This window comes from Ahaetulla prasina, chromosome 8 (genome assembly GCF_028640845.1).
Source record: "Ahaetulla prasina isolate Xishuangbanna chromosome 8, ASM2864084v1, whole genome shotgun sequence".
Taxonomy (NCBI): domain Eukaryota; kingdom Metazoa; phylum Chordata; class Lepidosauria; order Squamata; family Colubridae; genus Ahaetulla; species Ahaetulla prasina.
In genome coordinates, this window is record NC_080546.1 from 41,013,742 (window position 1) to 41,039,281 (window position 25,540).

At 33.2% G+C, this 25,540-nt stretch overlaps 1 protein-coding gene across 4 annotated transcripts in view; it reads right to left on the minus strand.

Annotated features, from left to right (window-relative positions):
* The window catches only part of PCDH10 (protocadherin 10), a 56,862-nt gene that overhangs the window by 21,809 nt on the left and 9,513 nt on the right, over positions 1-25,540 (minus strand). For 2 of the 4 annotated variants that reach the window (XM_058193266.1, XM_058193265.1), the window contains exon 4: positions 17,075-17,380. In XM_058193266.1, the coding sequence (XP_058049249.1) occupies positions 17,075-17,380 (306 nt within the window). Of the gene's footprint in view, positions 1-11,332; positions 11,370-15,134; positions 17,381-25,540 lie in introns of those variants that run through there. The other 2 variants (XM_058193268.1, XM_058193264.1) reach the window with 2 other exon arrangements.

A 25,540-nucleotide genomic window follows, 5' to 3' on the forward strand; every position in this document is an offset into this window, starting at 1 on the left:
GATCACCTTAAATGACATGGCTTATCTGGATCCCTTTTAGGCCCAGCATCAGTTGTTTTCATTGAGGATCTCAATCTGGACCTGGATAAAGAGTCTTTTTAGCTTTTTCATTGCTTTTGATATCAATAACCAGGGTATCTCATTCAGTTACCTTACACAGTTTATCACTGAAGGCACTCCCTTGTAGTTCTGCTTCTTCCTCATGAAAGATTTAGTCCACTGGAATGAGAAGGAGAGGTCATCTCAATGGCCCCTCCTTTGCAGTTTCACAGGGATCAGTTCTTTCTCTATACATCTTTAAGATCTATACAAGATCATCTAACAATTTGGATATAGTCCCATCATTATGCAGATAATGCCAACTATATAACACTATCCTGACCTCTAGGGGAAAAGCAATTAATGTTCCTTCTTGGGGCTGAGATGTCCTCAGACTCTGGATGGGAAAAAACAGCTGAGGTTTAATGTAAGCAAGACAAAAAATAAACCACTGGTCCTGGTGACAGACTCAGATTCAATCTTGCAAGACAGAAATAGTTTGTTCATGAAGTTTTTCATCAATACTGATTTTATATTTGGATAGGCAGGCACTATCCTTAAACATCAGGTTTGTGATTTTGATAACCTTTTAATATATGGCTCCAGATAGTTCAACAAGTGAAATCTATCATTAGATGGGTCTTTCCTTTAATTGCTACATCTGGCATAAGAATATCTCACCATGGTAACTCACAACCTTATTACCATTCAGACACCTACTCTTGCTGTATGGAGTGTTCACTTTAAAGACTATTTGTAAGCTACTGTTATTCCTGAATTCAAAAGTCCATGGACTAATTGACGCACACCATTACATGTATATTATTCTTTGCTAGCATTCTGCATTGGCCACCAGTTAGCTTCCAGGTACAATTTAAAGTGTTAGTTTTTACTTATAAATCTATTAATGGCTTAGCACTTGGGCTCCTTGGAATATTAGACCAACTCTGGTTGAAGCAAATGATGCAGAAATCAAATTGCATTCTGAAATATGCTGAAAACAGAACTATTTTGGAGGGCAACCTAATTACACTAGTCTGTCTCTTTTTTAATTTTATTAGTTGTTTTATTCTTATTTTAGTATGATGCTATGCCGATTTTATAGAATAGAATAGAATAGAATAGAATAGAATAGAATAGAATAGAATAGAATAGAATAGAATAGAATAGAATAGAATAGAATAGAATACTTTATTTGGCCAAATGTGATTAGACACACAAGAAATTTGTATCTGATGCATAAGCTCTCAGTGTACATCATATCAAGGATGCTTTAAACTTTTTTTCCATATGTAACATTAACCTCCAAGAGTTGTTTGCAGTGGGACATAAATGTAACAAACAAGCAAGAAAGGTGGGTGTCCAGGGGGTCTTCATTTAGCATCACAATTGGGACTGGAAATTCCATTGCTAGGCTCTGCAGTCACTAAGCAGAAAATCATTTTCCTCACTTCCCATTTGGTCATTAAGTGACACACTGTGTGACAAACATTAGGATTTTATTTCTGCCTTCTCTATTTGAACTGTTGGTAGCAAGCCAGTTGCAAAGTACACAAATGCTGATGCTGTGACTTCAGGACACTACCACCATCATAAATATGTGCTGATGATCAAGCACCCAAAGGACAATCATGTTACTGTGGGATATTGTGAATGCAAAGTTTGGTCATAAAGCTAATTGTTTTACAACATCATAACTGAATGGTCACCAAATGAGTCAGTCAGTAAGTGAGAACTACCTGTATAGGAATCCCATTATTGCCTATTATCACATTGGAACAGTGTACAAAAAAATCTTGATTATCAACCATTGCAACAGCATAGCTCTCAATATGGTTAAGAATAAGGCATCTCTTAAATTCTGTGAAACCCAGCTTCCAAGTATGGAGGAGCAGAAGGCCTCCTCCTACGAGACAAGTCTAAATTTGATCCAGTTTCTGAATACAAAGGGGGCGATGCTTGTTCATTCTAGATTTTGCAATATATGAAATTCACACCTCTAAATTAAAAAAAAAAGATGATGTTTACCCAAGCGAGTAGATTTATTCAAAAATTTGCAAAATTAAATGAGGGATGTGAGATCATATATCTAGGCAGTAAATAAAATAAGGACTATAATAATTGCTCTTTTTTCATCTTTTCTGACCAACCAAATAATTAAATCTCCTTTTACTCTAATGATGGTTTTATTCCTATTTTGAGGCTGCATGAAAAATGAGCATACCTAAAGTATTAAAAATGCAGCAGGCGACACACAAGCAGCCTTTTACAGAGTTGCATTTAAGTGCATGTTATATAACTACTTAAATAAATTCAAATATTATTTGGTGATACTGACTCAAGGCAACTATAGACAGAAAAGCACTGATGGATGTAGCAATAACTATTCTCTGTTTTCTACCCATTCATAATCACTCTGACACTGAAACTGTCACCATTACCATTAAAAGGGAATAGATGGCGCATCTAAATGCACATTCTCTACAAAAGCATATTTAGGATACTGGACTAACAATCAAGAAAATTTCCTTCAAAAGTTTATGAACCAAATAGCATAGAGATACATACATGCTGCTTCATTAGTTTTAGTACCAAACAGGAATTATGTGTCAAGCAACTCCACCTTTTCATTTTCAAAAGATCAGTATAAGATACATAAGCAATGGTTTTCTTCATGCCAATTTTTTAAAAAATTCTTCACCTGTAATCATGTATTCTGAATTGAGAGTATGTCTAAAGACATACAGTGAGAACAGCCAATCAGTAAAGTTGCATACAACTGAAATGTCCACATGTGTTTAACATGTGCAATACCACTGCTTTGGATATTCTAAACTAACTGAAGAAGCTTCATGGATGAGAAGTGAAACATCTTTAAGGAAAAACAAAGTCCAGTTGCCTTTTGAAAAAGCACCTTTGCAGCAACCATGACTTGGATGACTGAGAATCTCCATGGACACATTCTAAATTAAATTAAATTTTTGAATGTTAGGCTCCTCATATTCCAAAATCAAGTAAAACCTAGGTGTATTTGGCACAGAGAAAAAACAAACTGGACTTATTTGGTATTGTATTACATAATCAAAAGCCAGTGTAATGGAAAGAACTATTTAGGACACTGAGTCAACTGACTTCTGAATGGATGAATCCAAATTAAAATTAAAACTTCTCTGACACCAGACCAGTCATTCCTTAAATGTATCTAATAAAATGGAGCTCATCATCTGCCTTCTGTTTTTACTTGTTGTTATATTACGAAGTCAACTGTTCAAATGTATAACATTTCCAGATATTCCTTCTTGTCATTTATTATCATTGTTCCATATAATGGGCATAGAGGAAGGGGAAGAATTAGACTGATGAAAGTGGCATTCCTATCTTAGTCAAAACACTGCATACATGTTCAAAGGAGACAATTTATAGCAAAAGGGACAGAACTTGTCACATCAATATTTTTGACATTTTGATGAGAGCAATGAGATCATGTAGATGTCACTGCCCATATTCTTGTGCTCTGACCAAGATCTTGCTATTCTTCTGCATCATCTCTTCAGATACCTGAAAATAACTGTCACAGTCCTTCCACAATCAAATTTTTTTCATGGCTAAAAATATTTATTCCCTCGGTCTGTTCTCCAGACAGTTGTTTTTCTATCTCCTGTTCATCCTTGCCATCTTTATTTGTACCTGTTCATATTCTTTGAATCTTCCTTAAACAATAGTGTCAGAAATTATTCAATGTGTCAACACATCATGGAAGACCTAGCAACTGTACTTCTATGATACAATATAAAACTATACTTCCCTTTTTTAACAGCCTTATAATGCTGCTGGCTAATATTCAGTTGATGAACATCTGAAGTTCCAAGATCCTTTTCACATGTAAATTTGTCAAAATTATTTATCTTTTATCCTTTGTGTATTTTTTTTTCTTAAAAGAATTCAAATCAAAAGTGCTTTGGAATACATATGGATGCAAACATAGCACCAGTCTGTAACTCTTTAAATAGGTTTATTTATTTTATTAAATTTATATACTGTCCATCTTGCTGTCAAGCTATATATGCAGTCCTGAAAAGATACAATTTTTAAAGAAATTTAAAGAAATTTTCAGAAAGATACTACATGAAAAGACCTATGGACCTGCTTCAAACTATTATTATTATTCATCACCTTAATGAGTAATCTACCTCTACTAATTTACCTGTACTCTTTCAACGTCATTTTGAATTTTTATTCTATCTTCTGGGATATCAAGTTCTTTTTTTTTAGTATCCACAAACTTGATGAACATTTCCTCCAGCTGTTTATTCAAATCATTCTGTTGTCCCATCCCAAAAATGGGTTCTTGCCCAGGGTGCTGAAGCCCAATTGAACACACCAAGGCAGAGATTTGTCACACAACTTTATTCTATGCAGAAAGAGGACATGGGGAGGTTTCTCTCAAATCCTGTGTAACTTCTTTGTTTACAGCAAAACCTTTCTAATCACAGACTACCAAACCCACAAACTTGATCACCATTGAGTTGTTTCCCTTTTTCCTTACATGTGTTTTCCTCTTTTCCCTTCCGTGGCAAAAACTAGCATTTACAAATATAGATATTTGTGTCCATAGATTAACCACAGGTTTTCATAATACGACTATCACTTCAGCAGTTTTTATGTTCTATATGCTCACTTTTGTAATATTTTAGCAATACTTGCAAGCCTCCTGGTTTCATTTCCCACTACATGATTTGTCCCAAAGTACCTCTAGGAGTTACTCAGAGCAAGCTAGACTTCTGGTCTTGGATAGTTTGGGGTCACTCTTCTGCTTAGCTAGGCTATTTGTTACTTTTTTCCTATGAGAGTACTTCCACAAAGCTATCTTATTGATTATATGTGTCAGCAAAACTTATTGATTAATATCATACATTCTAGGTTGTGAATTGTTTGTCATTTCTCCTTATCGGTTCATTAAAATGTTTACTGGCAAAGAACTGAGCCCAGTGGAACTACAGTTGACAATTAACTTAAACTTTAGAGACAGGAAATTTAAAATATATTTTATCAATTCAAGATGCACACTCAACTGTTTATTAGAAGATTAGATGCTACTTTTTTTCTTTCAAAGCACTAAATCATTTCTTAGCCTTCCCCACCCCCAACTTTTGATATTAATATGTGAGCTGTTTTTTTAAGCATAGCTTGAAAACTTTTCAGGAACTGATCTTTTAAAAATAGAATTGTAATTTCGTAATAGTAACTATTCATTTACAAGACAGCTTTTCTACAGGAGTAATCTAATTTTCATTAATTAACACAAAAAAATCACTTTGCTTGCTTAAAGTCCTCTAGTATCAGACCACTCTGAGATATATAATGCCTTGTTAATTACCATAACCATGACTATCTATATGTAGTAGGAATGAAATTAAGAGTACTCCGGTTGATTATCTCAATTTTCATTATGATCAGTGTATGATGCTGCAGGGTAATTTTTCAGAGTAAGGTAGGTGGCATATAAATTTAATAAATTTAAAATAAATTAAGACATTGTCAGGATCCCGTGTTCCATCCATTTAAGCATCTTCTGAAGCCAACATTTCAAACTCAGAGAGAGAGAACCAAGTAAGTCTATAATTCTAAGTTGCTGCCCCACCACTGAATTCTATACTATACTATATCATTACAATCTTCCACATGTCTTCCATTTCCAGTTGTACCTTACATCATTTCAGGTGTCTGTCCAATTTTTAAATCCATATTTATGTATAACCTTTATCATTTTGGATTGTCTTCTCTTACTTCTGAATCAGTGAAGGAAAACAACCTGCATCTTAATTTAAGGAAGTTCATATGACTGTTTCCTACTGTTTTGCCAGCAACATAGTGGAGAAGGGATCCATTTATACTTTTGGAAAAATAGCCTTCACAATTATTACACTTATTGCCAACAGTATAACTCAAGTTATGTATATTTCTCCTGTATATAAACTATCACTCATTAGTCTGAAAAGCATTCACATTTATCATGGAGATAAGAAGAAAATGAAAAAAGATAGGGATGGGGGAAGGAAGAGGAGGATTTAAGTCATAAAATGCAATGATAGGCCAGTGTATATGTTTTTGTGTGAACATTCATAGGTAGATGTTTATTTTTATATGCAAGTAATTTGCCTGATATTCCATTCCTTCCTCAGTCATGAGTATTAATTTTCTTCTAAATGAGAACTACCATTCATACCAAAGAGATTTCAGATGATTACTTCCCTACAGTTGCATTATTGTTTTATGGGATCCCCTAATACTCAAGATCAGTGGACAAGTGATTCCAAGATATTGATAGTATATTCACAGCTGTATCCACTAAATGCAGGTTTTTTAATTATCGTATTTTAACATTATTGTGAATCAGGTTTTTTTAATGTCAAATCTACATTTTAGGACGACCTGATTACAATTGTAGAGCAGCAATACTTAGAAATGTAAATAACAAAAGGCTTTACAGATTCAGCACAATTATAACTATTCTTGCTTATTAAAAGCTGGTATCTCAAGGGAGGAACATCCTAGTTTCCTACATACTGTAAGGAAGATTCTTTTCCCTTTTTTAATGTGAAGGAAGCATTCAATATGCAATATTCTACTGCATTTCTAAAATGCTACAGATGTATGCTTTACGTAATGTAAACAATACGTGATGGCTTCGAAATAGGAACATACAAAATGAAAGAAAAAAACTGCATTCTAGCCATGACTATATTTTTAATTAAGGTTTCTAGTCCATTTTGCTGTCATTTATTGTAGCAGAAAGTATTAGATACTATGCTTTTTTAATGAAGTTTATTCATCCACATCGTCCACAATATCTCATATTTATTTGCTTTAGTCTTTTATTTAACATTCAAGAGCAAAGCAATTATGTCTTGATTTGAAGTGCTATCTTATCACATTTCAGCCCATCCTTCCAATTTATCAAGATTATAGAGTACTTAATTGCATTTGGCATAAAGATCTGCAATCCTTTCCAAGCTTGTATTGTTTAAATACGTGATTAGCATATTCTTCACAGCAATGTCTAAGTCACAGATGAGTCATGTTATATAATAAATAGGCCACTTGTTATCTTCTCCATCTCAGACACTAGGGTCTCAACAACAATTAACTTGCCTTGTTATCATAATGTTTCATTTTGGCTTTTGTTATATTTCTCCATAAAAAGAGACTGACATAATAGCTTTCATTGTGAATTGGAGACACTTGATGTTTCTCTAATGCAGAATTGTAAGAAATGTGCCCTTTGCTTAAAATAGCAGCGTTCATTGTGGAAGCGGAAGTTGGTGTCAGATTTGCCCAGATGTGAGGTGAGGTTGACGGAAGAAAGCCCGGATGACCCAACATCCTCCAAATGCTAGTAGCCAGCTGGTACAAAGCTAGTTCAACCCCTGTGGTGTACTATGGATAGTGCACATGCATGAACAAAATGAACTAGCAATCTTAAAATGCCAGAACTACTTTGTGGTAAAAAAGATTGTAGACTTCCCAGGCTATTATGCCACGTGCTTTTAAAAAAATGTTCCTGGAAAAGGTGTAAACAAAATGTATTACATAATTAAAGACTTTATCTAGATATTTTCTTAACCATGAAAAGCTAAGTACCTACTTAGATTCACAAATGTTATGTATTTCTGCACCAAGTGTAGAATTTTTTAAAATATTATTTAATAATACCTGAAGTTGTTAAGAATTAGCTAGCATTTTACCAAAATTTGGTTTTGTTATATTTATTGCAATTTTAAAAATAAAATTATATTTTATTTTATTTCCTATAAAGTTGTGTTATATTTGCCTGTAAAATGATAATTATATAATTCACATACACATTTTGATACAAATTTATTTAGGTATGAAAGTGGGTATGAAAATGAATTAATTTAATAAACAGATCCAGCATTTGGTATACTTTCCAATATAAGCCACAAGGTTTATGTAGACAGAAAGGTTAATGTACTTCAGTAATGAGCCTAACTGGATATCAAGAAAAAAAATGATGGAAAAATATGTTAATGTAAGTTTGTAGAAAGTGCATATTGAGAGAAATAAATGCAAAAAATATAGTTTGTATGCACATACACCCATGCTGGAAACAGAGGTGGATGTAAGTCAAACTGAAATTAAGATAGAAAAAGTTAGGAAGTGTAATTTGTACATTTCTCCCTTTTTACCAATGCCCTCTGGAGTTCTCCGTATACTGGGTTTTGTGGAGAGTAAATTGCAGAACTGGGAACTCTGCACATCCTTAGCAATTTCGTAGGACTCCCTAATTGAACAGTTATATTTTGCATGAGTGCTTAGTATGTCTCTCCCCCTCCCCTGTGTGTGTGTGTGTATCTATCTCTCTCCAAATATGTATGTATGTGTACATAAAAATATTATTGACAAATTATCAGGTTGGAAAAGGAATTAAAATTATCTACTCCAATAGCCACCTTCATTTTATCCTTAACAATGAGGAAGAGATAGTCATATCCCTTGACTATCTGATTTCATAGCTAGGCTGCTCTTAACTGTACAGAAAGTTCTGCCAAAACACAACATGATTTACTAGAATTGTGTAGTGCTTTATATTCTAACAGTGCACCAGACAACGCAGGGATGCTTGCTTAGCTTAGATCACATCTTGCATCTTTCTTCAAAGTCTGTGATTGCCCACACAACTGCATTGTGTACCCAAGAAAAGCTGTTATTTACAGTAGTTTGTTTGCCACCAGGTGTTGTTTAGATTCATACACATGCTTTGAAGATTCCATTTGAATCTGAGGTATTGCCATTATCCACCTTCCGGTGAGTAATGAACTATGTGGTTTCAGAAATGAAAATATGCATTAATCTTGATACGCACAGTTCAGTAGAAAATATTTTCAAAATTCCAGATATCTGAAAAATGCTATAATGTACATTTCTCTTTTATTAGTTTCTTTTCAGAGTTGTAGTGAGGAATATAGATAGTCCTTGATTTATAACCACAATTAAGTCTAAAATTTTCATTGTTAAGCATGACAGTTGTTTTGCCCCATTTACAACCTTTCTTGTCACAGTTGTTATGTGAATCACTGTAGTTGTTAAGTCAATAACACAATTGTCAGGTGAGTCTGGCTTCTCCATTGACTCTACTTGTAAGAAGGTGACCACATGATCCTGGGACATTACAACTATCATAAATACATTTATATGAATTTTGATCACGTAAACATGAGGATTCTGCAATGGTCATGAGTGTATAAAATAGTGAGAAATGACTTTTTCAGTGCCACTGTAACTTTGAACAATCACAAAACAAATGATTGCAGGTAAAGGGCTACCTGTATAGAAGGAGGAAGGAATGTTTGTATAATTGCCTCCTTGTATATCGAAACATAAAAATAAAAATGATAAATAATGGTTAATATAATGATATCTAACACCATTGATTTATTCATGTTTTATTATGTAATGCCATTTTAATTTTTATTAAAAATGCTTGGGTTGCTAATTATTTTCTACTTTGAAACAGCTCATTTCTACTTTGAAACAGCCCAGGACTCCGTCAACTTCCGGACCTCCGAACCTTCCGTCGCGAGCTCAAGACATATTTATTCATCTGTGCAGGACTGGCCTAGATTTTAAATTTATAGGGGTTTTAAATTGGTTTTAATATTTATATTTATATTTTTAATTATTTGGCATTAGAATAAGTTTTTTAATGGTTATCTTAATTTGTACATAAATGTTTTATTTGCCTGTGAACCGCCCTGAGTCCTTTGGGAGATAGGGCGGTATATAAATATGAATAAATAAATAAATAAATAAATAAATAAATAAATAAATAAATAAATAAATAAATAAATAAATAAATAAATTTTACTTACTTGTACATATATTTATGTCTGCAACAGGTGGCAGCACTTGCCAACCATAACCAATTAAATAGGCTAATGAGTTACTGCTTGGATGGGAAATCACCAAGAAATCCATGGCTAAACTAGGAAGTTAGAAAGAAAACATTCTGGGATGTTTAGCGAATCATTTTCCCACTACTGCCAAGAAAATCAAAAGGATGAGATTTTGAACTTATCAAAAGCTGAATGAGATCTGAAAGGCCCTTTACCTTTATATATGTGTGTATACATATAAACATTTCTCTTTTTGATACTTTTTAGATTTTTACTTTAATACTTTTTTCATTTGTCTTAGCATCTCTGTTTCAATATGCTTGTGATGTCCACTTTCACTGCTTCTAATTTTCTAGATGATAATAGCATGTATTATCAAGGATTTGAATTTAGTCATTACACAGAACTAGATGAAAGAATCAGATTACTAATTTAGTATTGCCTATTCTTATTGGATAAAGAATTCAAGCATTTTCCATTTTTTATTACTTAAAAAAAAAGAAATGAATTGCATACGGCCTTGTTGATTTAAAGTTTGACCTCTAGCTAGAATTAAATCATTATGCAATTATACTATGTAGTATAGTTGTCAAGATTTTGTGTATATGATTTATTTTAAAAATGAAGAAAAATCCAGATTAATATTAGTTTTCAAAGCACATTTTGAATTACATATCAACAATGTATTTATTCATTGCCTTTTCAAAAGATTGTACTTTTATCTAGTAGTTGATAGGAAGAAAAGCTTCTCAGAAGTCTAGTTAAATTTTCTATTCTTCATACAATTCCTTCTACTGAAGATTGAAGGTATTTGAAAGGAAGTCTTCTTAATTCAAAAAGCTGTTTTGGCTCCATGGAGCTTGGGATAGTTGTGTCAAAAGTGAAGCATAAATATAAGCAAACTGAAATGTAATATCAAGACAGATATTGTTATGCAACAGATTAACAAGGGACTTAAAATAGAAGGAGAATAGAAAGTGATACTATATTTTCCATTCTTCACAAGGTTGAAAGGTCAAAGAAAGTAGATGTTCAGAGGAACTGGTAGAATCAATAATTGGTGCTAACAATTAAATACAGTATTTATGTAAGCTATCTTATTAAATGACACACAAATGTATAAATAGTCCATATTTTTTTATTTATTTAAAGTTTGTACTGCTCTAGATATTGGGAGATGATACTCTTATGACAACAGGAATGGTAGAACCTAGCCAACTTGATTGATACTGGAAAATCTAAGTAATTCTGTATTTGGAAGACTAACAATAATCAGAATTGTAACTTAAACTGGAAGATTAAAAAAAATAATCCCAAAGAAAGAAAATGGTAGTCCAAGTCCATATAGTGAAGAAAATTATATGGATGTGTCCTTGTAATCATTGGAAGTGGAGATTTATTTGAAGACTTATATTTCTGAAAATATTCCAATTATATTCTTAATTGGTAAAAATGAAATAATACATTTCAATAGCATAAACAAACATAAATCTGAGACAGAAAATTCCCTCATGCATTAAAATAATCCTTGTAAACGTATCTGGAAATAAGCACTGTTAATTTTCAGTTTCCTGTACAATCCAAACATTGTCCTATGCTATTTGCATGTCTTTGCAAGATTTCTCTGACTGTCCTGGTTGGTGAGTTAAGGTTACCTATTTTTTATTTCGTCAGGTTTTATGGTGATTCAGCCTAAAAGATACTGAGTATATTCTTTTTTGTTTTATTACTAAAACATGCTGCTAAATTCTTTTCAATGACTTTGAAATACAAAGAACTAAAATTTCTGTATAATTATTTTATAAATAATATGGATATTTTAAAAATACTTTTTCTTGATTATTTATTAATAAAGAAGACTTCAGAATGTTGTCAAGTTACATATGATTGATAGTAGTTAAGAAGTATGTTTCAGAATTTTATTATATATAATTTTGATTTTTTCCCCAATATTTAGGAAAAAAATATCTTGGAAATAATGATGGTTTTGCACTTTAGATTCAATAACTTCATTCTAAAAACAAAATTTGAATATGGGTAAACTAATGCCATAGATCAATAAGAGTACCAGTAAGAAGTGAATATGGGATAAATATGAAATGAATAATGTTACTTGATGTTACAGTACATTACTTTCCATTAAAATCATATGAAAAATATGACATCCTTGTACTACATCTGTTATTTCGTTTGACTAAAATGATTTTTTTAAAAATAGGATCTTAATAATATGCCTCCTGCCTTATTTGTAAAAATATGCAAGTCTATTTACCTAGTCTGGGCAATTCTGAAATCAGCTCTTTAAACAAGTCATCAAATTTATATCACAGATCAGCTGCTAATGTGACTCAGAATTTCAGTATATAGATAGCCCTTGTTTAACAACTTTCTCAGACAGACAACATTTACAGTTATGATGGTGATGAAAAAGTAACTTTCAAACCAATCCTTGTACATATCATCTTGTAGGCCTCTAAAGCAAAGAAAAGTTAAAGTAAGGTCATAAACACTGTCAGTTTCACTTAATAACCACTTTGCTTAACGGTGCAGTTTGCCAGTCCCAATTTTGGTTGCTAAACAAGGACTACTGGCATGTTCTTTTTTTCTGCATGCAAGTTTTTATTATCAAATGACAGAACTTGGTTATAAGATTTGAGTGATTCATTTGGTTTGTGTCGCATGATAGTTTATTGAGATCAGTGTAAACATTTATACTATTAAAGCAGATGCTGAGAGAATTACCCCATTTTCACTTGTAAATGTTGCCTCCTCTGTTGCAGTAGATGTTGATACTTTTACTATTTTAATTGAATCTAGTTTGTTTCACTAATGTATGATGGGTTACTGAGGGAGGGGTGGTTAGAGGAATTCTAGAATTCTATTAGAAATGTCGTATAGGCACAAAAAAAAAGGATTTGAACAGTTCAGAGACACCCAAACATCATCAATTTCTCTTCAGACTAGGTCAAGGTTTTATGGGAATAACAACACTTTTTGTCATTGCTTTTTTCTAAAATTTTATATTTCAAATTCTCAGTCTCAACTATAGCTGGTACTTACAAATATTTTTCAGATTTGACCCTCTGTAGCTTTTTTAAAATGTTGCCACCTAACATGGGCTAGAATGTTATAGAATGTTTCTTATTCATTCCTGACCAGAAATGCTTTGGTTAAGAAGAAATTTCCTAACAGTGAGGACGATTGGAACAGCTTGCCTTCAGAAGTTGTAGGGGCTTCATCACTGGAGGTTTTTAAGAAAAGGCTGGACAGCCACCGATCTGAAATGGTATTGGGTCCCCTGCTTGAGCAGGGGGTTGGACTAGAAGACCTCCAAGGTTACTTCCAGCTCTATTCAGATTGATTGATCTGATTGATTATCTCAATAGTTTATTTTGTTTTTTAAAATCTTACTTATTATGGTTTCATTATTTGGTAATGATTTATAATAGGACTGGTTTAATAATGTAAAAAAAAATCTTTACTTACCTCCCATAGATAGATATCTTAGACCTGAACTATTGTTTTCATTGTCCAAAATTAATAGACTTCAATTATTTAGCCCTACTAAGTCATTTAATAATTTTAACAAAGCAGATGTTTGTATTTCCTATTCAAAAATTGTATCAACCTACTTTTAATATTGCAGTGTATCTTTACTAATTAGAGTGTTTTCTTGACAAAAAAACCCCAAACACTTAGTATTCTGCAATAAAATCCTTTTTGTTTTCCTTTTTGTTTTCATTATCATTTGCTGACAGCCATTTGATTTCTTCAGTTATTAGGAAGATGACCCTTTATTCCTGCTCTCCATTCAGATATTATTTAAAGCTCCTGCAATCCTGATGATGTATAGCAGATTTAATTTAAGCAAGAGACCTCCTTTCCCAATCCTCCCTCTTCTCTTTCTCCTGTATTCACCATCTCTCTCTCTCTCTCTCTCTTTCTCTCTCTCTCTCTCAAAAAAGGTGCAGGGTGTATGAAAAAGAAAGGGGAAATCTGTTGACCTGACACATGTTAATCATTCAGCAAAGTGATAGCTTGTGATAGAACTCCAAAATCATGACATATAAAGTCTGTTTTGATATTGCAATAAACCTCCATGCATACTTGTTTTAACATACTTGTTTTAACATACTTGTTTTAATTTGCACCAAGACAAATTCCTTGTGTGTCCAATCACACTTGGCCAATAAAATTCTATTCTATTCTATTCTATGTCCAGATATAGAAAAACCTACTCTTGTACTCATTTAAAAACTCTCATCATTTGTAATTTTTCTAATGCTCTAAGGGACACTTGTTGAGATGGGCAGCTATAGAAATCAATAAATAAAATACATTAGTTTATATCTGCTGAGGTTAAAGTATTTTGAACTGCAGTATTTTCTGAGTTGAATTTAATTTAAAACATGAGCATTGCCTGGTGATTTTTATTTTTCAAGTTGCAAATTGACTCAGTTTTTTCCTAAAATGTATTTGCAACTGTTGGATGAATACCATCTGGTGTAGGGAACTTATTTTTATTTATTGGATCAATCTATTCCAAAATTTTGTCACTGACTTCTCAGATACATCCTTTAACCTGTTACAAACTTATAAAATGTATTATTCTGTCATATTGGCTACTTTCAGTTATTTAATTATGCATTTCTTAACTCACCTTTTTCAGCATTAAAAAATAATTCCAAGGAAAATGTTCAATGTATATCTCAGTACTAATCCAAATAGCTTTTATCTATTTTATCAGTTCTTTAAATACTTCTAAAAAGCTAATGTAAACATTCTTTTTTTTTCATAAGTAGCTATATTTTTTTTTACCTAGATATAATTTTGAGTCCATTTTATTTCTCCATTTACAGTAACTTACAAAGTTAACATTGCAATACTAAATAGTAGGTATTCTGCCTATAACCTGTAATTTTCTAAATATTTTCCATCTACCATTATGGGATTAAAGCCATAACCAAGTACTTTCCATAGTAAGTCATTGAGAAGAAGGGTATTGGTGTTTGATTCCATCACTGAAGCCAGGAAAAAAAATCACTTTTAAAATTTAGATAGTTCTCTTGTGTTTTTAACTGGAAAGTCTGAGACTGAAGCACAAAACAGATTTCCTAATCAGATCCAGGCTTCAACCATATACAGATCATGTATATCAAACCATTATCATTATTATTACCATCATCACCATTTTAATGAAATAAATTCAGAAATTCCAAACCTTTTGACAATTAAATGTTTATTAAGTCAAATTAAATATATTTATCCCTTCCATTTCTTCCTCCTTTTTCTTAAAGAAAGAAATAACACATTAGCTGATTGATACTTCCTCAGTTTTATCAATTAATATGGCTAGTGCTACATACCCAGTAGACTCTAATTTTGGGGGGCTTTTCTTATTTAGCCTTTTTATTTAATTCAAAATGTAAATTGCAATGTTTTCTTGATCCTTTTTTTTTTGGTGTAATCAGACCCAGGAGAATGCTAAATTTGATTATTCTATGGACATTAGTAGCCATTCTGCTACAATTATCTTTTGTATAAAATCTTGCTGTTGTCTTTATAAGTGAAATAAAAATAGTTTCTTTATTTATCTCTCTGCCTGCCTGCCTGCCTATCTGTTTTCAACCTTCACACTGTACTAAGGCACTGATTTCTTCTTTTAATAAATATATTCTATAAAAATAGTAGCTATGTATTGTTTAGGTTTAGTACAAGAATCAAAACCACCTTCCACCCCACAAATATATATGGGTTGCTGTTAACTTGTAACACAGCATTTATTTCAATTCATTAGGAAATTAAATGCTGAATTCTAATGAAAATTAAGGTTTTGCAAATTTGGATGCTAGCTTGTCATTTTTGATGCACTTTGTAAACTGAATAAAACAAAGAAAGAAAATATGATAGATCTGAGTTCAGGTTGTGGATATTAGCAGCATGCCTCTAAGATAGTAGCTGTTGAATGGAATGTGCATGGGATGGATCTTGATGTGAACAACAGGCTGTCAACTCCATCTTTATCCAAAATTTCAAATGTACACCAGATGATGCTCATGGGAATGTATGTTTTTTTTAATATGAAGTTCTTGTAAGTAGTATCTAAATCTTAACAGTGATATAAAAATTGTCCATTCTCTCAACTATTCAATCTAAAAGAAAAGCTGTATTTCAGACTGAATCCTTATTTTACAACGGGCTAATTTCAAGACAAAAATAAGGATGAGTAAAAGAGATCAAATGAAGTACTCTAGTAGCAAGTGTATTATTTGAAATTGCTGTTATCACCTCTGCTGTCTTTCAGTCTTTAATTTCCTTCAAAAATCTCCCTGAAATATTTGCCATAGTTGTACTATTAAATAAATGGTTTGCTGATGAACGGTGCCTTCTTCTGTTCCAATGATATAGATTTTAATAATCACTGAATATATTTCTAATGAACGGAAAAATTCTACTCTTGCAATATAAAAATGGGTTGATAAACTTAGTAATATATCATCTTCATTCAACGTATTTTATCTAGCTCATAATGTGAAGCATATAAAGAAATATATAGCACCTTCTGTGTTGCCTACATAAGCATTATCATATGAATGAAGATCATAAAAATTCAGAAAACATCAAAATAGAACATTCAAATTCATTGAAGTATGATCAAGGAAACAAAAAAAAATAGTGGAGTAGACGGAAGGTATAACTTCCTGTAAGATGTCCTCTAAGCACTACTCCATGGTAAAAACATTATGATGCTTAATGAATTTCAATGAAGAGGCACCACAAACGGCTACATAATGTGCAGAAATGATGATGTTGTTAATTCTTTACTTAAGACCCTGTATAGTAAGGCAAAACTTCTAAAAAACAAGCTAGGGATTTTTGTTTTGTAAAAAATAAATTAATCTTCAACGGTGTCCTAGAAGTAGAAAGCTTAAAATGCCATAACTGTTTTTCTTTAAAAAATCAATGTTATATGGAGAGTAATTGACGAGAGTGAAGAATTTCAGAAGAATGGGATGGGGGTCCTCCCATTGTCTTTATCTATTCCTAGCAAGCATATTGGAAATGATGTTTTACTCCTACAAAAGGAACACTTTCTAGCATCCTTTTTGGACAGTACTTACTCAAATATGGTGGTTTGTAAGGCGCTCGTGTATTAGACAGCAGTCCATCCAGTTCCTTCCTCTCCAGGGTGCTGTGAAGGGCCTTCTCTTTGCCAAAGGTGGAGAAAGATCTCTCTGCCCCTGGCTGGGCTTCTGGTGTTTCAAACACTTCGGTGTCTGGAACAGAGTCCATTCCAGGTACATGAAGATTGCTGCGGTAATCCGCAGCCTGCCGTCCATCAGAAGGGACAAAAGAGGGCATCCAACACCGATCTGAGTGACCCAATGCTTTACATTCCTCTGTGCAATTAGAGAAGAGATCCATGCCTATAAGCAGGAAAGAGAAAAACTGCAGATATAACCTTTAGTGTCATCACCTGCTGAAGGCATGGTGATAAAAAAAGATACTTTCTATTCTATTATCATCTTACCAGTAAAGAATTTGATTAATAAGTCTTCAAAGAAGCTTCATTATACAAAAAAAGCAAAAGAAAGAAAAAAGATAAGAAGTGCAAGAATGTTCCACAACTGGCCAAATAATCACAAGATGACAACTGGGATCACTGTTATTAAAAAAAAATTCTTGTCATCTGCTTTGTCAAACCATCTAGGGACAAGTCCCACTTTCCAAAGGTGAAAGTGTCAGCTTAATGACCATTAATAGACTACATAGGCCTAATGTATATGCAAAGGTGTGACATATAAAAAATACCGATGGTAGGGGAAAATATGTTGAGAATGTTCCTGAAAATTTCAACAAATTAGGCCACTGGTTTTTTTTAAAGAATACACTTCTCAGACTTTCTTCCACTTAATCCCACTAGAGTCCTAAGTCACATTAAAAGCCTATAAAAAGAAACTGCTAAAATTCACAGCTAGTCTAATATGACATAGATCCAGCTTGTATGACAAATGTGTGAATGCTTACTCTATACCAATATGAATCCCTGCCAACAGAAAACAGTATGCTTATAAATCCTTTTAAACGTATTCATTTCTCCAACGATAAGCAAGCTTTTCACTCTGTGTCTTAAATGGGTATTTCTTTTTTCATATGAAACCGAGTCACATTTCTTAAAGAAATAGCAATGTACTTAAATGAAATAGTCAATGGGACTATTAATTGTGATAATATTAATATGAGCGTAATAAAAGTTAAAGAAGTAAAAAGTTATTTTTTACAGTGTTGCTCAGAAAAGAAGTGAAGAGCTGTTTATGCCTGTACAACAAACAAGGGTACTCTTGCCGATTTGGTTCAACAATGATCAAATTATAATAATTTTCATATACATACATGTCACCCATTCCCTACACATTGTAATTCATTAATATAATAATGCTGAATATTAAACATTATTTGGTCAAAACATCATTGGGTAAAAGATATATAACCAATTTTCAGAATTATTTGATTCATTGGAAGTGCATTATTGAAGAATTCCAAATCTGCTGATAAACTGAAGACCACACAAAGTAGGAATTATTTGCTATAACAAATGTACTCTTCTGTGTCAGTCCCCAAGAGTGACATTTGGATCCTAAAGATTATATTTTCCAATTCAGGAATGCCTGCTATTGGACAATAATACATCAACATGAATACATAAACCATATGGTCAAAAGTATCTAACCCTCTAAAGATCAGTAGTAAAAATAGGTTAGTATTCTCTTCTACTAATTTTCAGTTTAATTGGAGCCATGTTGGTAAAAATCCCACAAAGTTACCAGTAAATTTTTAGGAAGGAAGGAAGGAAGGAAGGAAGGAAGGAAGGAAGGAAGGAAGGAAGGAAGGAAGGAAGGAGTATTTGACAATTAATACTTTATAATAGAAATGTTTTAAATTCAGAAAAAAAAGAATTTGGCTTTGTCTGAAATCTTCTACAGATAATTGCAATCACAAAAGTTTGAAAATAAATAATTAATGAGTAAACTTTGAGGAATGTACATGTAAACATCATCTGGAAATAAAATTTTAGAGGAGCAATATGCACACACAATACAAAACAAATTATATACATGCACATAAATGTATTATATACATGTGCACATACAGATAGTCCTCAATTTATGACCACAACTAGGACTGAAATTTCTGTCATAAGTCAATGTGAGTCATCATGTGATCAGATGTGATGTGACTATTTTAATGAAGTCATTAAGTGACTCACATGGTTAACTGAATGATTGTGGTTGTTAAGTAAAATTAGTTTTCTAAATTGTCTTTGTTTCTCAGAAGACATTTGGGAAGGTTGTAAATTATGATCACATGATTATAAGATACTGCAATCATCAGAAATACAAGCCAGTTGTCAGGCACTGGAATTGTGAACACATGAGCCCATGGTGATATCATAGTCATAACTTTGAACACAGGTAAATAAATTAATTTTTTCAAGACTGTCATAATTTTGTAAAATTGCTAAAATTTAGAAATTGGTTTTAAATTGAGGACTACCTGAATATTATAATATAAATGCTTGCAAAATAAATGGCTAGTTTACTTACTACTGGTAAAATAGTAAATAGAAATATTAACCAAAAAAAGTAAGTTTTTTCATGAAATGCCTATTTATATTGAATACAGTTCATTAATCCAGCTTTGTTCTACCATCTGCCCACCAGATGTGATGGGACCCCAATTCCAATTCTTTTGGAGAACAGATCAAGATTGTACTGCTTAGTTTTCCAGGAGATATGATCATAATAAAATCAGATGAAAATCAGAATGAAATTATCATTATCATCATACCAACTAAAGTGATTTGAACTTATTAAATTTTAATTTACGTATATGATGAAATATATTAATTTCCACAATCAAGGTCTTCAAATGAGGAATTATGAGGCATTCACACAATTGTTAGTCAACATAGCTACTTGTTAGAAAATACCAACACATCTAAAAGCTATTTGGCTGGAGAAGGATACAATATCTAAAAATGTACCCTTACTAATAAGGCCAGTTGACTCACTGATACAATTATTCACAAACTTAACACTGCACTAAGTAAATATTAAAAACATACATTTTGAATAAGCATTTAATAATATGTAATGAAAGCTCCTATCCAGTCTTGTAGACTGAAGCTCTCAGACCATTTTCCTTTACAGTCCAAAAAATTTAAAACAAAACTCTGATTTAAAATTATATTCATGTATGTAAACAGATACCTGTTTGTAAGTAAACACATAGACACCTATACCGGTTAGGTAATTTCAATATAGAAATTTAAAACTTGTTACAGTGTTTCTAGCAGGTGATTCTTCACAGTGTCAAGATATTCTAAAATTCTAAAGACATGGTGTTATCAGAAGCAGAGGTGCAGATTCAGTAAACTGAAAATACCAGAGGCTTACTGCCTGGTGATTTATTTGGTTCTTTTTCCCCCCTCAAACTTGACCATCATAAAAACGAGATTTAGGGTACAATTCTACACACTTTATGCTTACTGTAGAAGCTAGACCCAACGAACTCAGGTTATGGGCAGTGATTAAGGATAGGAATACAAAGAATATAAAGAAAGAAGCTTTCAGTTTCTGTTGTTTAGGGCTGATATATATTTTTTAATATAAAAACAAATAAGTGTTTCTAATCACTAAGTGGAAAATGTATTTATTTAAGTAGCATACAAAGATGTACATATGGTTTGATATGTAAGAAGCATGTTTTGGGGATGACAACAATGGTATGTTAGGCTTGATTTCAAGTACTATTTCTTTAAATTTATGGTCTGCTTCTTCCCAAAGGATAGAAATGAACTTATATAACATTAAAATATACATCCATCCAGCCAAGCTATTTGTTACAGATGGTAAAATATTGTTAAATATTTTGTAGGGACAAACAAATATCTGATGTTCAATAACATTTGTACCACTGACTTCCAACAAAAATTAGTGCTTTTCACTATTTGACAAACCTCCTGGTTAGAACAGATTGCTGGCATGAAGAAATGTGGCAACAACTATTCATTCCATAGTCTTTTATAAACCAAAAATTCCAATATTATATTTAAAGGAAATATTCAATCCATTCAAACGCTTCCATTCTCTCACATAATCATTTCAACACTCAAATAGTCTCTCAATGAATACATTTGTTATTTCAGCCAACTTACAGAAAAGGAATGGATATCTGAAAAGTATAAACGTTTCTCTTTTTTAATTAGCATTTTATAAGTACATGTGAGTTATAGATTTTCAACACTTATAGCAAAAGAATTCTAATAATACAGTGTATGCTTTATGTTCATTACCCTTCTTGAGTCAACTAAAGTAAAAATGATTCCAATAACTTGCAAACAATACCTTTCTCCAAAAGGCAAACATGGGAATTGGTAAAACCATGTGGAACATGGGTGCAGAGATCTTGCTAAATTCATTGAGATTAACCTAGCAAGCACAAAAAAAACCCTCCAGAAATATTAAGTGATCTTCAATCTATATATATATATAAAAGCCAAATGCCACTCATCACGAAATCTCCAGATTCTGTAAAGCCTACAAACTTGAAATTTGGCATGTATGTTCCCCTTGGCTTCTAGGTGCTTGCTAAGAAAGAATTTTCTGAAATGACCATCAGATTATTAGTATTTCATATACAATATTATATCCACATGCTCTGATCCTAAGGAATTAGATGTTCTACTCCCCTTCCCTACCTGAAAGGAACTCTGTCCCAACCGCCAGTTGCCTTATATCAGAGTTTCTCAATTCTGACAACTTGAAGAGGTGTGGACTTCAACTCCCAGAATTCCCCAGCCAGCTGTGCTGGCTGGGGAATTCTGGGAATTGAAGTTTATTTATTTATTTTATTTATTTATTTATTTAAGTCCATACCTCTTCAAGTTGTCACAATTGAGAAACACTGCCTTATATTAACATGCTCTGCTGCTAAGGAGCTAGACCTTCTACTCCCCCTCCCCACTAGAAAAGAACTCTGTTCCAACTGCTAGTTGCCTTACATTAACACGCTCTGCTGCTATCTCCTTCGCTAAACTAGACATGGGCGTGGCCAGTGTGTGACTCATCCAGCCTGCGGGCTGGGACATTCCACTCCCACTCCCCTTTGTTTCAACTGCCAGTTGCCTTATATTAATATGCTTTGATGCTACAGCGTTACACATTCTACATTAAGTTTCAGGCTTTAAGTATCAATTTATCACGCCCGATCACATATTTTCGTAGCAAAGCATTTCGTCCAGATAATATATTATATGCACTAACGATCCAGCTATAAGTAATTGATTTGCCAGGTTAAATCTACTTTCTACCGGATGTTACATTTTCAATAGCAATAGTGTTTTCCGCTTGTTTAATTTGAAGGCTGGTCACCTAAACCTTTCTTTGAATGATCTATATCTGTGGATCTTCTATTCTCTCTTGTCTGACAATGCAATTGCAAAACATCAATCCCACAGCAGAATCAAGAGCATTTTGGATTAACAACCAAAAATGGGGAAAAATTCAAAGATGCTCACTGTCAAAGAACTAACAAAAGCTGTTTTAGTATAACCCTACATAATTTGGCACAAAGCAACTGAAATATCAGAATCATCTTTAAATAGAACAGAAATAAAAGTCAGCATGGATTGGATAAGGAAAATAGCATTTTCTGTCACCTTTGTCTTATATTCTTTTTTTCCCCACCCAGAATTTGCAAAGTATTCTTCAAGTTCTATAACTTAAAACCTCTGATTCATTTTGCAGATGGCAAGAAATGTTTCTCAACTCTCTTAACAAAATCTATCCTCTAAAATTGTATATATTCAAACTATCTGGTAGGAATTTTTTGATACAGACTAGGAACAAAAATGGCCCAACAAATTACATGCCAGCCAATGTTGCATTTTATGTGGTGTTCCACTGACACACAATAAGAAAGTCATTAGCACTATCTACAATCCAATCCTGCAAATCTTTGATTTTTGTACTATAAGTGAAAACTAAAAAGATACAGCCTCTTTTTTCACACTGTTACAAATCAAATTTCAAATCAGTATTACTTTTAGTATAAACACCTGAAAGAATGAAGTAATACCTTTCTTTCAAGTCTAGCTCAGTGTCTACACTATATAACATTAAAAAACCCCACAGAAATAGATACTTAGAACCTATGTTAAAACTGTCAGAATATTATTTCTTTTTTATACTACCTTTATTATTTTTATAAATACCAGTAAGTAAAGAGAGAGAACATACACAATACAGCTTCTTCCTCCTATTTTCCCCATAACAACAATCCCGTGATTTGGGCTCAGAGAGGGTAACTGGCCTTAACTTTCATGTATTGGACAGGACTAGAACTCACAGTCTCCCAGTTTCTTGCCTGCTGTCTTAACCACCAGACCAAACTCGCTCTCAATAATACAAGGTATAACACAAGGTAACATGTTGCCCATGGATAATGTACACAAATAAATTTAGATAATTCATCTTCAGTACTGTATTTGACATTCAAAAAACATTCTGCTAAACCCCCAACCCCCCCCACACAAGAGGGCTTTCTGTTATCATTTATCATCTACTGTTCTCCATGGATTTTAAATTCATTTTTACTATGAAGCCATGGTCTTTTTTTACAAGGCTATGCTTTGATATATTCTAAATAATCCCTTTTGTAGCCTGCAAATGTTGTTTGCATTATTTTGTTAGGGACAAGATTTATTTTATTTATTTATTTATTTATTTAAGTCCATACCTTTCAAGTTGTCACAATTGAGAAACACTGCCTTATATTAACATGCTCTGCTGCTAAGGAGCTAGACCTTCTACTCCCTTCCCTACCTGAAAGGAACTCTGTCCCAACCGCCAGTTGCCTTATATTAACATGCTCTGCTGCAAAGGACCTAGACGTTCTACTCCCCCTCCCCACTAGAAAAGAACTCTGTTCCAACTGCTAGTTGCCTTATATTAACACGCTCTGCTGCTATCTCCTTCGCTAAAGTAGACATGGGCGTGGCCAGTGTGTGACTCATCCGGCCTGCGGGCTGGGACATTCCACTCCCACTCCCCTTTGTTTCAACTGCCAGTTGCCTTATATTAACATGCTCTGCTGCTAAGGAGCTAGACCTTCTACTCCTCCCCACTAGAAAAGAACTCTGTTCCAACTGCTAGTTGCCTTATATTAACATGCTCTGCTGCTAAGGAGCTAGACCTTCTACTCCTCCCCACTAGAAAAGAACTCTGTTCCAACTGCTAGTTGCCTTATATTAACATGCTCTGCTGCTAAGGAGCTAGACCTTCTACTCCTCCCCACTAGAAAAGAACTCTGTTCCAACTGCTAGTTGCCTTATATTAATATGCTTTGATATATTCTAAATAATCCTTTTGTAGCCTGCAAATGTTGTTTGCATTATTTTTATTTATTTAAGTCCATACCTCTTCAAGTTGTCACAATTGAGAAACACTGCCTTATATTAACACGCTCTGCTGCTAAGGAGCTAGACCTTCTACTCCTCCCCACTAGAAAAGAACTCTGTTCCAACTGCTAGTTGCCTTATATTAACATGCTCTGCTGCTAAGGAGCTAGACCTTCTACTCCCTTCCCTACCTGAAAGGAACTCTGTCCCAACCGCCAGTTGCCTTATATTAACATGCTCTGCTGCTAAGGAGCTAGACCTTCTACTCCTCCCCACTAGAAAAGAACTCTGTTCCAACTGCTAGTTGCCTTACATTAACACGCTCTGCTGCTAAGGAGCTAGACCTTCTACTCCCTTCCCTACCTGAAAGGAACTCTGTCCCAACCGCCAGTTGCCTTATATTAACACGCTCTGCTGCTATCTCCTTCGCTAAACTAGACATGGGCGTGGCCAGTGTGTGACTCATCCAGCCTGCGGGCTGGGACATTCCACTCCCACTCCCTTTGTTTCAACTGCCAGTTGCCTTATATTAATATGCTTTGATATATTCTAAATAATCCCTTTTGTAGCCTGCAAATGTTGTTTGCATTATTTTGTTAGGGACAAGATTTATTTTTTAAAATGTAATGTATTATTCAAAAATACTTTTTCAGAAAAAAAATGAATATTAATAATTTGTTTTAACTGAGCTATTATTCACGTGAAGGAATTTTTCACAATGCTTTATTGAATTATAGCAGAGAATGTGACATATAGTTTAGATCTTACAGTTTTCTAGTTTTACAAAAAATAAGTCGTCCATTTTTAGAAGTACCAGTGCTAGTCCATTTCTGAGCTCATTTATAAACATCTAGAGTCAGTTTATCTTCAATGTGCCTTTCTAAATGTATCGGATTTAAAATGAAGTGATGCAAGTAGTTGTCTGGCTACTAAAGAAGAAGCTTTTCAATGGGGATGTTCTGATTATAGAATTCATGTCTCAGACATGTTTGTGTTGATATTTCCATTGTGATCTTTTCCATTTCCAGCTGAAAATGTTTTATTATTCCAGGCTTTTTAGTTGGGATTTTTAGAAACACATTTAGCTATTTTCAAAATACTCTTATTTCTAGTGGCTTATTTTATT